This window comes from Euleptes europaea, chromosome 2 (assembly GCF_029931775.1).
Source record: "Euleptes europaea isolate rEulEur1 chromosome 2, rEulEur1.hap1, whole genome shotgun sequence".
Taxonomy (NCBI): Eukaryota; Metazoa; Chordata; class Lepidosauria; order Squamata; family Sphaerodactylidae; genus Euleptes; species Euleptes europaea.
In genome coordinates, this window is record NC_079313.1 from 74,997,714 (window position 1) to 75,010,226 (window position 12,513).

The following is a 12,513-nucleotide window of genomic DNA, read 5'->3' on the forward strand; positions in this document are numbered from 1 at the left end:
GCAGGCATATATGCCAATGCAAGCATTTATGACTGGACCACGTAGTTACTGTATGACTATCCTATTATGATCAATAGGGTGTAAGAAGCAAAATTCTTACCGCCTCTGCTGAACACCATTTTGGCGTAATCAGGGTGGTTGATACCCAAGAAGATCAAGAACGGTCCAAAGTACAAAGGGTAGCATCGTGGAAATTCTTTTGTCCATCCTACTAGATTTTTTACGTCTTCCCCAGGTTCGAGCTACATTTAGAATTTAAAGGAAAACATTCATTAAATATTGTAGGTTGCAAATATCCCTTCAAAAATCAGGGCTTTATAAAATATGGGAATTAATTATTAACCTTGACAAAATTGTCTATATAAAAATCTATTATAAAGCCTTCAAATATGTGTGAAATCTGATCCTTGTGGATAGTGCATACATTATATAACCAGTGGTAAATTTTATTTGGTTGAATCATGAAAGTATTAGTAATTGATTAATTAATTTTTATCAGGATTAGTGGAACATTAACATAAGGGATGCTCGAACACCCACTGTTTTGGCTCACATTTTGTTCACTGGTCATGAACAGAGAGCCTTTTTTTATTATTGGTTCAACTGATCATGACAGTTACTTAGTTTTTAAAATATTTGTTCTGTTTTTGAATATATATAAACTGGGGACCCATGATAATTGTGGAGGAGGAAATCTCACCCCGTACGCTGGCCCACTCTTTTCTGTTCCCAGCCCTTTCCACACATCTTATTTTCCATCCCCCACTCACAATGTTCTCTCTCCTTGCTGCTGCTTTCCCCAAGCTGCAATAATGATAGAACTGCCTAGGCCAGTCTTTGTTGGATCAGTTTCTAAGTAACATTACAGTGCCAACTGTGATTCTGCAACATGTCATGAGATCTCAGTTATCATTCTTCCTTTATTTGGGGTTGTTGTAGTTTTTATTGTTTTGGGAATTTTCTGCAAACCTCAGGGTCCCCCCTGGCCCCATTGTGAGGATTTGTGGATCCAAATTCTAGAGCCATGTTTAGAAGATATTTCATGTTCATTACTGCTGTATTTCTAAGTTTATATGCAGGATTCTGAATAAAAGTTATCCAAACATCATATGGGAAGGGTGGACTTGCAGTATCAAATCTTCTGTAGATACTACCATGCAACTATGCTTTCCACTTTAATTCATTGGTTCAGAAATGATGAAAACAAATGATGTTAGAATTAAAACAAAACAGATTTAGCAAGAAGAACAACTGATGAAAACAACATATACTAACGTGATACATTTTGTTGTTTCTGACATTTTGGGGATATAAAATGTGGTCTTTTCCCTCTGTTACTATCAATTGAAAAATTGGTTGTCTTGAATGAATTTAAAAAGATCTCTAGATCAGTGCAGTGTAATAAATGGTTATACAGCAGTAGGATGTATAAGATGTATTATTTATTTGTTTGTTTATTCAAAACATTATATGCTGTCTTTCCACCCAAATAGGGTCCCCATGTCAATGAACAACAAGGAATGAAAACATTAAAAGCATTACGCACACACACCTATATAAGTGGGGACCTGCAAAAAAACTTGCAGAGAAGGGGGCATTACCCTCACCTTTGTTGCCTCCCCTTTCTCCTACTTCTCTGCCCCTCATTCTTTCTCCGTCCTTCCACCCTTTCTCTTACTATTCTCCCTTTTTCTGCTACCCTAACCAGCTCTCTCTTTCTGCCACCATACCCTAGCTCTCTTTCTTTCCTTTTGCTTTCTGTCTCAGCTCTCTTTCTCTATATTTTTCTGCCCCACTACCCCAACTCTCTTTCTCTCTTTTTGCCACCCTACCTCAGCTCTTTCTTCCTGCCCTGCTTCCCCAACTCTCTTTCTCACCCCTATCCCAGTTCTTTCTTTCTCTCATCACCCCACCCCAGTGCTCTCCCTCTCTTTCTGACCCGCTACTCATCTCTCTCTTTCTCCCCCACCTCTACTCTCTCTTTCTTTCTCTTTCTGCCCACCTACCCCAGCTCTCTCTTTCTCTTTCTGCCCCTACCCCAGCTCTCTCTTTCTCTCCTCCCCCCAGCCCTGCTCTCGGCATCTCACCCAGACTGCATGCGCAGACAATGCTGTTTTTTAAATCGGGGAAAATTTAAATCTCCCCATGTATTTTAAAAAAAACTGTTCAGTTTTTCTTCAAACTTGGGGAGTGTATACTTAAGTATAAATTGTATACATAGGATTGCCAACTCCAGGTTGGGAAATACCTGAAGATTTTTCAATCTATATGCTGAACACATCATAAGAAAAGGTGGATTAGATTTAGTTGAAGGTGGAGTGAAAATTGGTGGAAGGAATGCTAACAATCAAAGATATGCAGATAACACCACTTTACTGGCAGAAAAGACTTGAAACAACTACTGATGAAGAATAAAGCAGAAAGTGCCAAAGCAGGATTACAACTGAACATCAAGAAGACAAGAGTAATTACTATTTTAATTACATAATTAAGTAGCTACATAACTTTACATAAGAATTACATAACTTTAAGGTCGATGATGAAGAAAATAAAATTTAAATTCTTCAATTTCTCAGCTCAATTATCAAGTAAAAGGGAGACTGCAACCAAGAAATCATAAGATTGAGACTGGGAAGGGCAGCCATTAAGGAGTTAGTAAAGATCTTTAAGTATAAGGATGTGTGATTGATGACAAGATCAAGACAAGTCATACCATAGTATTCCCCATTACTATGTATGGATGTGAAAGTTGGACAATGAAGAAAGCTGACAGGAAGAAAGTAGATTCCTTTGAAACATAGTGTTGGATGAGAGTTTTACAGATACTGTGGACTGCCAAAAAGACAAATAAGTGGGTTCTATATTAAATGAAGCCTGAGGTCTCCCTAGAAGCTAAAAGGACTGAACTGAGACTATTGGTCACATTATAAGAAGACAAGAGTCACTGGGGAAAGTTGAAGGTAGCAGGCAAAGAGGAAGACCAAACTGTAGATGGATTAACTCAATAAAGGAAGTCACAGCCCTCAGTTTGCAAGACCCGAGCAAGGCTGTGTTAATGATAGGACATTTTGGAAGTCGCCATAGGTTCAAAGTGACTTGACAGCACTTAATACAGAGAGAGACCCTAGTTCTGTCCTCTGTAAGCAGAGGTTGCTGGTATACATGCCTTGGGGTTCAGAACCATGCCTTCTCTTTCATCTGCCACAGCAGCAGCATAGTTGGGAATTTGGAGGGGGGTGTTAGTTAGAGCACAACACTCCTTACACGTCTACAGCGCTCTTGCATTATACAAAACTGCACTTTTCAGGATGCAACCCAGTTTATTTCTGTGTCACAAGGGCACTCAGAAAGGTCAGAGGGTTACATCCTATGAAAACAATCTGTACATGCATGAGGGGATGCATTTTTCACCAGTTGTTCCCACTGCTGTGGCAGCCCTTCAACTCCCCCTCTTATGCTGCTCCTGAGGTTCACCATTTCCCAGGAGCAGCATTCCTGACTGCAGTGGGAGAAGAGGACAAAAAGAAAGTCGCTGTCTCAGCAGTGATTAGGCTCTGTTATGAGCTTATGTGCAAACTGCTGTCTACTAGGGTTATACACTACTCAATCACATCTTTTTTGCAGAAGCATACCTATTTCAGAATATCGTCAAGCAAAAATTTGTTTATAATCATCCACCTTTCTCAGTTACTATGACTGGATTTCAGGGCCAGAGAAGCGATATTGTGCCTTTGGCACAATAGTGCTCAGTGCTCTCTCTCATGATCACATATGGGCAACCCACGTTCCTTTTATACAATAGGGGAATGATAGCCTGCTGCATCACTAGGGAAGAACTGAATGGGAAGGCACATGGTTCCACCTGCTAAGCATGTATACTTCTGTTGCAGCTTCTGTTTGAGACTGCAAAGCTTTTGCTTAAAATGCCAGCTGTAGAAGATTCCAGAATCATGCTCTGTACAGGTGCAATTCCCACAATGTAATTGCACAGGTGAACACTTGAAAAACATCAGTTACAGGTAAGCAACTTATTCACATATCATGGGAGACACTTTAAAAAGTCATTTAACAAACGAGCAAATCACTCATTACTCTTAAAATTGCCCAGTTTTACTATAATTGTCCCGCTCGTTGCCTACAGCTCTGTGGCACATTTAGACTGCAATCCCAAAAACAATCCCAAATTTCCTGGAAGTACGTCTCAATGAATAAAATTGGACTTACTTCTGAGTAGACCAGCTTAGGTTTGCTCCCTCCCAGTACAGTAACACAATTTTGCAAAGAAAAGTAGAGACTTTGTCCAGAAAGACAGATTCCTTACCATCTTCACATGGCCATAAAGCCAATGAGGGGGAGGTCCAGGGAAATTCCTTAAAGCATTGGCTAGTTCTTGTCTTTTTTTAACTAGGTGGATGGCTTTTAGAGCCACGTATGTGAGGACAAAGGCACCAGTCAGATGGAAAAGCTGATAGAAATCTCCAGGTAACCAGGACCACAAGGGATGTAGGTACCTCATTACCCCCTGCATGCCTGGAAAACACACTGAAATCTTTCCCTCTTAGCAGCGACTGCTCTCTGTGTGCCTCTTAAAGCGCCAGATCAAGCTGAACTGGCAACTGGTGATATAACAATCTGAAGGTTGCACCGCCTAGCTCTTTGCTCAGTGTCACACACCAGGTACTGGATCCTCCCCTTTTTGGGTATGTCAAGCTGGACTTGAGCCTCTCTTACAGGAGTTTGCTTTTTGTTGAATGTTGGTCAAAGAATCAAAACAAAGTGCTTCAACAGTGCACACAGAGCTTACTGTGGAGAAGGCATCACAATAGTCTCAAAGAGGGTAGCTGTAGATCTGTACGTAGAATTATCGCATTAGAAGAGTATCTGAAAACAATCATGTGAAAAATTAATATGAAAAATGTTCATATTCCATCATCATTTGACAGTCAGGTTCTGAGTTTTTTTTTTAATGTGCTATTTTTATAATCTGGCTGTTATCTACAAATGGGGCAACCTTAGGACTGTAGGTGCTGTTGATAAATAAAACCTACCAAGTATTGCAGGCAGTTCTTCATACATAAGTATGGACTGCACATCTAGTGCTGACATGCAGAACCCGGGGAGTTTCTCCCAATTGCTAGAAATTAGCATGCTTCTGTTTCACTCATTACCATCACCCACCCTCAGATTCCTACTGGATTATTGCCAGATGTTTTGAAACTCTGCAGACTTAATGCCATTTATGGGGGAGGACAGGAAAGTTAATCATCTACTTAAACACTGGGTGTGAATTAATGATGATGAAATAAATGTCTTTATTCCTGCCTATATATGCATCGTTGCCTCTCGCCAGGAAATTAGATTTTTTTAAAAAATCATTTATTTCTTCAACAAAACAACAGCAAAAAAAGAAAAAAACTTTTAAAAAGATATATAAAGACAAAATATAACAACAGTGGTGGCAGATCTACACACAAAATTCTATAAATGGTTTCCAAATATCTAAAAATAAGTCCATACTCAATTGCCATCTATATGCCATGTATTCAAGTATTGATAGAGGTCTAAGGTCCTCAATCCATTGATTTACCGTAGGTGGGCTTTTATCATTCTAGTGTTGCAATATCTTTTAGCTATACTAAGGGCACTGAACCATTTTTGTTGGCCATCCGTTAGCCTCCAAGAGACAGGCAAACAGTATAAACATACATAGACATATTGTCGAAGGCTTTCACGGTCAGAGTTCATTGGTTCTTGTAGGTTATCCGGGTTGTGTGACTGTGGTCTTGGTATTTTCTTTCCTGACGTTTCGCCCACAGCTGTGGCAGGCATCTTCAGAGGAGTAACACTGGAGGACAGTGTCTCTCAGTGTCAAGTGTGTAGTAAGAGCAATATATAGTCAAAAGGTTTGAGCTGAGTCACTGTCGTGCAAAGTATTGAAGGTAATGTGCTAATCATTGTCCTGTAAGTATCAAGATAATGTGTTAATGAGGGTGTGGTATGTTAATGTGGAACCATTGTATCCTGAAGTGATCTATTATCCAAAGCTAATCCGCATGGCTACTGTGGACTGTAGACTTCGTTAGTCTGGAGGTTTTCAGGACAGGAAGCCAAGCCTTATTCATTCTTAAACTCTCTTCTTTTCTGTTAAAGTTGGGCTGATGTTTATGAATTTCAATGGCTTCTCTGTGCAATCTGACAAAATAGTTGGTAGAATTGTCCAGTCTTTTAGTGTCTTGGAATAAGACCCTGTGTCCTGTTTGGGTCAGTCCATGTTCAGCCACTGCTGATTTCTCAGGTTGGCCAAGTCTGCAGTATCTTTCATGTTCTTTTTATCCTTGTTTGTATGCTGCGTTTTGTGTAGGGCTGTTGAATTAAAAAAAATTCGGTATAGTTCGGATTCGGCCGAATTCAGCCCGTTTAGATTCGGGATATGCCGAAGTCCCCCATTTCAGATCCGTTCAATTCGGCGGGAATTCAAAGTTCAGAAAAAAATTCGGCCGAATAAAGCCATTAAAAACACAACCGCGCATTTCCGCGGCTCTGGGGGGGGCATTTTTGGGGTTAGAGGTCCCAAACTTTCGGCAGAGCTTCAAAGGACGTTTATTGAAAGACTCCCCAAGTTTTGTAAAGATTGGGTCAGGGAGGGCTGAGATATGGGCCCTGAAAGGGGTCCCCCCCACCCTTAATGTGCATCTCTCAGCAGAGCTTGCCGCCCACGCACAAAGCTCCCAGCCCCGACAACAGCTGAGAAATTTCCAAAGCAACTGCAAAACAACTGCAAAACAACCCAACCTTGTTAAACAACTCCTTTGCAACACACAACTGAAACCTCCCCCTCAAACCAGGGAGCGAGAGACTCGAGGGGGAACACACACCCCAGGCAGAACCGACGAAAGCCCCCTTTGGCTTCCCCCCCACCCACAGAAACTGCTCCCTCCCCATACACACACAGACTCTGCTTTCCCCACACACACACACACACATACACAGGAGAAAAATTATAGATTAAAGCCCCCAAAGGGGTCTTACTGTGGCTGTCTTCTGTTCCATCAAGAGGGACTGAAGAGGACTTGTAATTCAAGATGATTCCAATTAGGCACGGGACGTTTTGCTCTGGAGATGCACAGGATCGGCTGATCCATTCATCCCAATAGGGGAAAGGGGAAAGGGGAAAGCCCATATCTCGGGACCCCCTGACCCAATGTTCACAAAACTTGGGGGGTATCTTAAGAACACTGGTCTGAAACTCCGCTCAAAGTTTGGTATCTGCACCCCCAAAAATGCGCCCCCTGCAGCCATGGAAAGAGAAAAGGGGGGAGGCGATATTTCTGCCCCCACTGAACCCATCTTTACAAAACTTGGGTAGTATCTTAAGAATAATTGACTGAAGCTATGCTAAAAGTTTGGGGGCTATATCCCCAAAAAAGCGCCCCTGCAGCCACATAAATGGAAAAGGGGGGAGGGAAAAGGGGGAGAGCCCATATCTCGGGACCCCCTGACCCAATGTTTACAAAACTTGGGGGGTATCTTAAGAAGCTTCATCTGAAGCTCCACTGAAAGTTTTGTGTCTGTACCCCAAAAATACGCCCCCTGCAGCCACAGAAAGGAGCGAATGTGCACAAGCACCCACACACACACACACACACGAGGATTTCGCTCTCTCTCTCTCTCTCTGTCCCTGGCCGGGCCGCACATCAGCTGATTCCTCCAGTACTCAATCCTGACTGATTGGCCAGAAGAAGACCCAGCTTGGCCACCGATTGGCCGGGGGAGGAGAATGCTGCTTACTGACGGTTATGCTGCTTACTGACGGCCTCGAATTTGCTGAATTTATTCGCGAACCCCCGAACTCACTGAATTCGCCCCCCCCGGTTGCCCGCCAGTTTTGAGTTCGGTTCCTCCCGAACTAAAAACCACCGAATCAGGGGAAATTCGGCTGATTTTCAGATCGGGCCGAACCGAATCAACAGCCCTAGTTTTGTGGTCCCGATATAAACTTGTCCACAACTGCAAGGTATACGGTATACTCCTGCAGTGGAGAGAGTGTCTCTTTTGTCTTTTTCTGATCGTAGCATCTGTTGTATTTTTTTGGTGGGTTTAAACACTATTTGTAGGTTATGTTTTTTCAAAAGTTTCTCCATCCTATCAGTGACTCCTTTAATAAATGGCAAGAATACCTTTCCTATGGGAGACTGTTTTTCCTGAGTTTTCTGATTTTTGTTTGGTTTAATGGATCTTCTGATTTCATTTCTCGAATAGCCGTTTGCTAGCAGTGAGTGCGTGATTTAGATGATTAATTTCTTCCTTGAGAAACTGTGGTTCACAGATCCGTCTTGCACTGTCCATTAATGTTTTGATTATTCCTCTTTTCTGTCGGGGGTGGTGGTTGGAGTTTTTGTGTAAGTAGCGATCTGTGTGAGTTGGTTTCCGGTAGACCTTGTGACCTAACTGAAAGTTTGTTTTACGGATGACAAGGGTATCAAGAAATGGGAGTTTACCCTCAATTTCTTTTTCCATGGTAAACTGAATGTTTGGATGGATATTATTGAGATGGTTTAGAAAGTCCATTAATTTTTCTTCACCATGGCTCCAAATAGTAAATGTATCATCCACGAACCTGAACTAGACTGTAGGTTTGTAAGGTGCCGATTCTAATGGTGTCTTTCCAAATTATTCCATGTAAAAGTTTGCTATTAGTACATAGACATCCTCAAAAATCAATGAACATTCTAATACAAAACTGGTATAAGTAATAATTTCTCAGAAAAACTGAATGACTGGACATGTCCAGAGCATATGTTTAAGGGACACATCCAGAAAGTTACAACACCAGCAATCAGACACTTTACTGAATCCTTTGCTGAAGAGTCACTGTGATGTACAGTATAACTTGGAGATCCATGGAGAGAAAAGTTATAAACTTTAAGGCCATATCCCAGGGGTGGGGAACCTTTTTCTGCCAAGGGCCATTTGGATATTTATAACATCATTCGCAGGCCATACAAAATTATCAACTTTTAGGATTTAGTTTCTCCTTTTCCCTCCTAAGGTAGATTTCAGTGGTAAACAAGTTAGATAAATAAATATTATGTCAGCTCACACCAGTGATCTATTCCCCAGCCAGAAGAAGCTCTATAGAGATGGCTTTGAGAAGTAGATAAAAGGATCCATGCTGGAGGAATGAAGGGAGTGTGTCTCCATCCAGCTGACAAACTAAACTCACTTCTTCTGTAAGGTCAATAGAGCTCTGTACTCAGTCTGGCCAACCAAACTGAGGATTCTATAGAACTGAGAGGGAAGTATAATTAATATTGATTTAACAATATATACTTACATGTAGCTATGTTGTGATTCACGTACACATCCTGATTATGTCATTCCTTGGCTTCATACTCTTTTCTTCTGATCTACTGACCTTTGACCCTGGGTCTTTCCTTTGTCTCCTATTCTGGACCTTTCTACTGCTGACAAGCCCAGCCTCAGTAAAGACTGGGTTTATATATTGTTTATGTGCTGCATTAAAACCTTGATTTGTTATGATTTCAGAGTCAGTTGTGGTTTATGAGCCTTTCCTCTGCCACACACTTTTTCTTCTCTTATACAAGAATAAGAGACCCAACCATCGCAGCTGTTGTGCATGGATGTTCATACTAACGCAATGGAGAATCATTACAAGTTTGATTTTGTACTAACGAAAGGTTTTACCTGTTTTCCCAGTTCATCCTTCTGTTGGCAGTTGGCAAGCTTATACAATTTATATAGTGCTGTGGATCTTCATTTTGATTTCCTGCTTTCTTTCTTCCTTCCTTCCTTTCTTTTCTTTTTTTTTTTTTTTTTTTTTTTTTTTTTACTATTTTGTCTGTAGTTTGTCCAAGCATACAGAAAGCCAGGGAAAACCTATGCCCCACATCTTTAGAGTTAAAGCTAGTTCACTGCAATCATAGTAGGAAGTTCAAGTTTCATGAGGTGATATTAGGGTTGCCAACCTCCAGGTGGTGGTTGGAGATCTCCTGCTATTATTAATGATCTCCAAGTCATTAAACACATTTATGGTGAGACCACACTTGGAATACTGGGTACAGTTCTGGTCACCACACCTAAAAAGGGATATTGCAGAGCTTGAGAAGGTGCAGACCAAAATGATCAGGGGGCTAGAGCAACTGCCCTATGAGGAGTGGTGAAAACACTTAGGGCTGTACAGCTTAGAAAAAAAGGTAATTAAAGGGAGACATGATAGAGGTTTATAAAATTATGCATAGTATGGAAAGAGTGGACAGGGAGAAGTTTCTTCCTTTGTCGTAATACTAGAACATGGGGTCATCTGCTGAAGCTGAAAGGTGAGAGATTCAAAACAGACAAAAGGAATGATTTATTCATGCAATATGTAGCTAAATTGTGGAACTCTCTGCCCCAGGATGTGGCGATGGCTGCCAACTTGGAAGGTTTTAAGAGGGGAGTGGACATATCCCTGGAGGATAGGGCTATGCATAGCTAATAGTCAAAATGGATGCTAGTTATGATGGTGTACCTATTCTCTCCATTATCAGAGGAGCATGCCTATTATATGAGGTGATGTGGTAAACAGGCAGGATAATGCTGCTGCGGTTGTCTTGTTTGTGGGCTTCCTAGAGGCACCTGTTTGGCCACTGTGTGAACAGACTGCTGAACTTGAGGAGCCTTGGTCTGATCCAGCATGGCTTTTCTTATGTTCTTAAGACATTTTATATCGAACTAAGTTTATATCAAACATATATAGACATACATTTTGCCAGTTCCAAATAAACAATTTATAGAGTAAATTACAAACATGACTAAATACAGAAAGTACAAATTTATATATTAGAATCCATACAATATCAATAAAAACAGACTTCCATATTGTGATAATGTGTTTATAAGCCAACTGGGCAAACTGCTGCATTCTAAGGTTTAATGCTGACAGTCCCATATTATACTGTGCTGAAGTTATGGTTATAGATTATTACTTACATGATTAAAACATATTTTGTTTTTATCGTTTGGGCTCACAATATAACTAACATTCTAGCCATTTTCTTTTTGGATACAATTCTTATCAGTACACTTAATTCTTGAGATGGTAAGACAAAAAACGCCAGTGAAAAAAACTTCAGAAGGCACTGGAGTTTTTTTGTCTAGTAGAATTCCATCAGGACTGCAGACAATTCATTGTAATGACCAGCATCCCAGTTTTCCACCTCCTATGACTAACTAAGCTCAAATACAAGAGATACAGGGGCATTTTTCATGGTAGATTTTGCTTCTGTTTTGCCATGGACTAAAAAAACACACGATTTAAATGTTTTTTTCATGGCCACGATTTATCCCCATCAATCTCGATGTAGTTTTGGTTTTTCATGGGAACAAAGCACGCTGTATTTGACAACGGTTTGGTCTGTCCCTTTTGCAGGAGGCCTCCCCTTCCAACAGGCTCATTGTTTATGCCTGCCCCCAGCTCCGCCCCAACTCCGCCCAGCAGATTACCTCGTGCAGTTCACCAGCTCCAGCACAAAAAACAAGCACCAGTCCCTCTGGTCTCCTCCATTTTTCTTCCTCCCTTGCTCTGTTCTGCTTTTGGAACAGTCGGATTCCAAATTGGGGGAGAGGGGCAAGGCAGCGCTTTCCTCAAAGCTTCCCTCTATTTTCTATAGGTGTGGAACCCATTGCCCTTTAATGATAGACAGGATTGGGGGGGCAGGGAATCCATGTGCCCAGAGAAGTGTTTAGCTGAAAGTGGGAATGGCGGGGGGGGGGGAGGAAAGAAGGCCCCTGGATTGCGCGCCGGCCATGATCCGGCCACATTGCATCGTGAGAGACAGGAGGGCTCCTAGCTTGCGCACCAGCCCCGATCCAGCCAGTGTACATGGCGGGGGGGGAGGAAAGAAGGCCCCTGGATTGCGCGCCGGCCATGATCTGGCCACATTGCATCGTGGGAGACAGGAGGGCTCCTAGCTTGCGCACCAGCCCTGATCCAGCCAGTGTGCATGGCGGGGGGGGGGAGGAAAGAAGGCCCCTGGATTGCGCACTGGCCATGATCCGGCCACAGTGCATTGAGAGAGAGGAGGGAGATAAGAGCAGGCTGGTCCCCCCTCTTCAGAATGGGAGGGAATTTTGCCTTGGGTTTTCTGCTCTCATGATACACTTTTTTCCCATCCAAATTCTCAAAAATCCCCCTCCCCTCTGGGGCAGAGGGGCCAAAAGTCCCTTCCCTTGAACATCCCCCCCATGGGTCCAGCTGCTCTAGACTGAGCTGCCACCACCACCACCCCCAGCGCGCAAGGAACACATGGCGTGGCCCCGCCGGTCTCCCCCTGGAGCTGTCCGTCCGATGTCCCCCTGGGCTTGGAGGTGTGGGCCCAGCTCCAAGGCCCATCCCGGGCGAGGGGCAGGGAAGGCGTGCGGGGACGGAAGGAGAGAAGTGCCAGGATTCTAGGCAGGCAGGCAGCAAAAGGGGCGGTATTCTTGTCCGAGCGCGAAACTCCCCCAGCCAATCAC

At 42.5% G+C, this 12,513-nt stretch overlaps 1 protein-coding gene across 1 annotated transcript in view; it reads right to left on the reverse strand.

Moving 5' to 3' along the window:
* The window catches only part of LOC130493837 (cytochrome P450 4B1-like), a 35,416-nt gene extending 30,900 nt beyond the window's left edge, over positions 1 to 4,516 (reverse strand). Inside the window, exons 1-2 of the mRNA XM_056867416.1 lie at positions 4,322 to 4,516; positions 101 to 242 (exon numbers count right to left, since the gene is read on the reverse strand). Coding sequence (XP_056723394.1) covers positions 101 to 242; positions 4,322 to 4,516 — 337 coding nt within the window. The remainder of the gene's footprint in view (positions 1 to 100; positions 243 to 4,321) is intronic.
* Between the last annotated feature and the right edge of the window lie 7,997 nt (positions 4,517 to 12,513).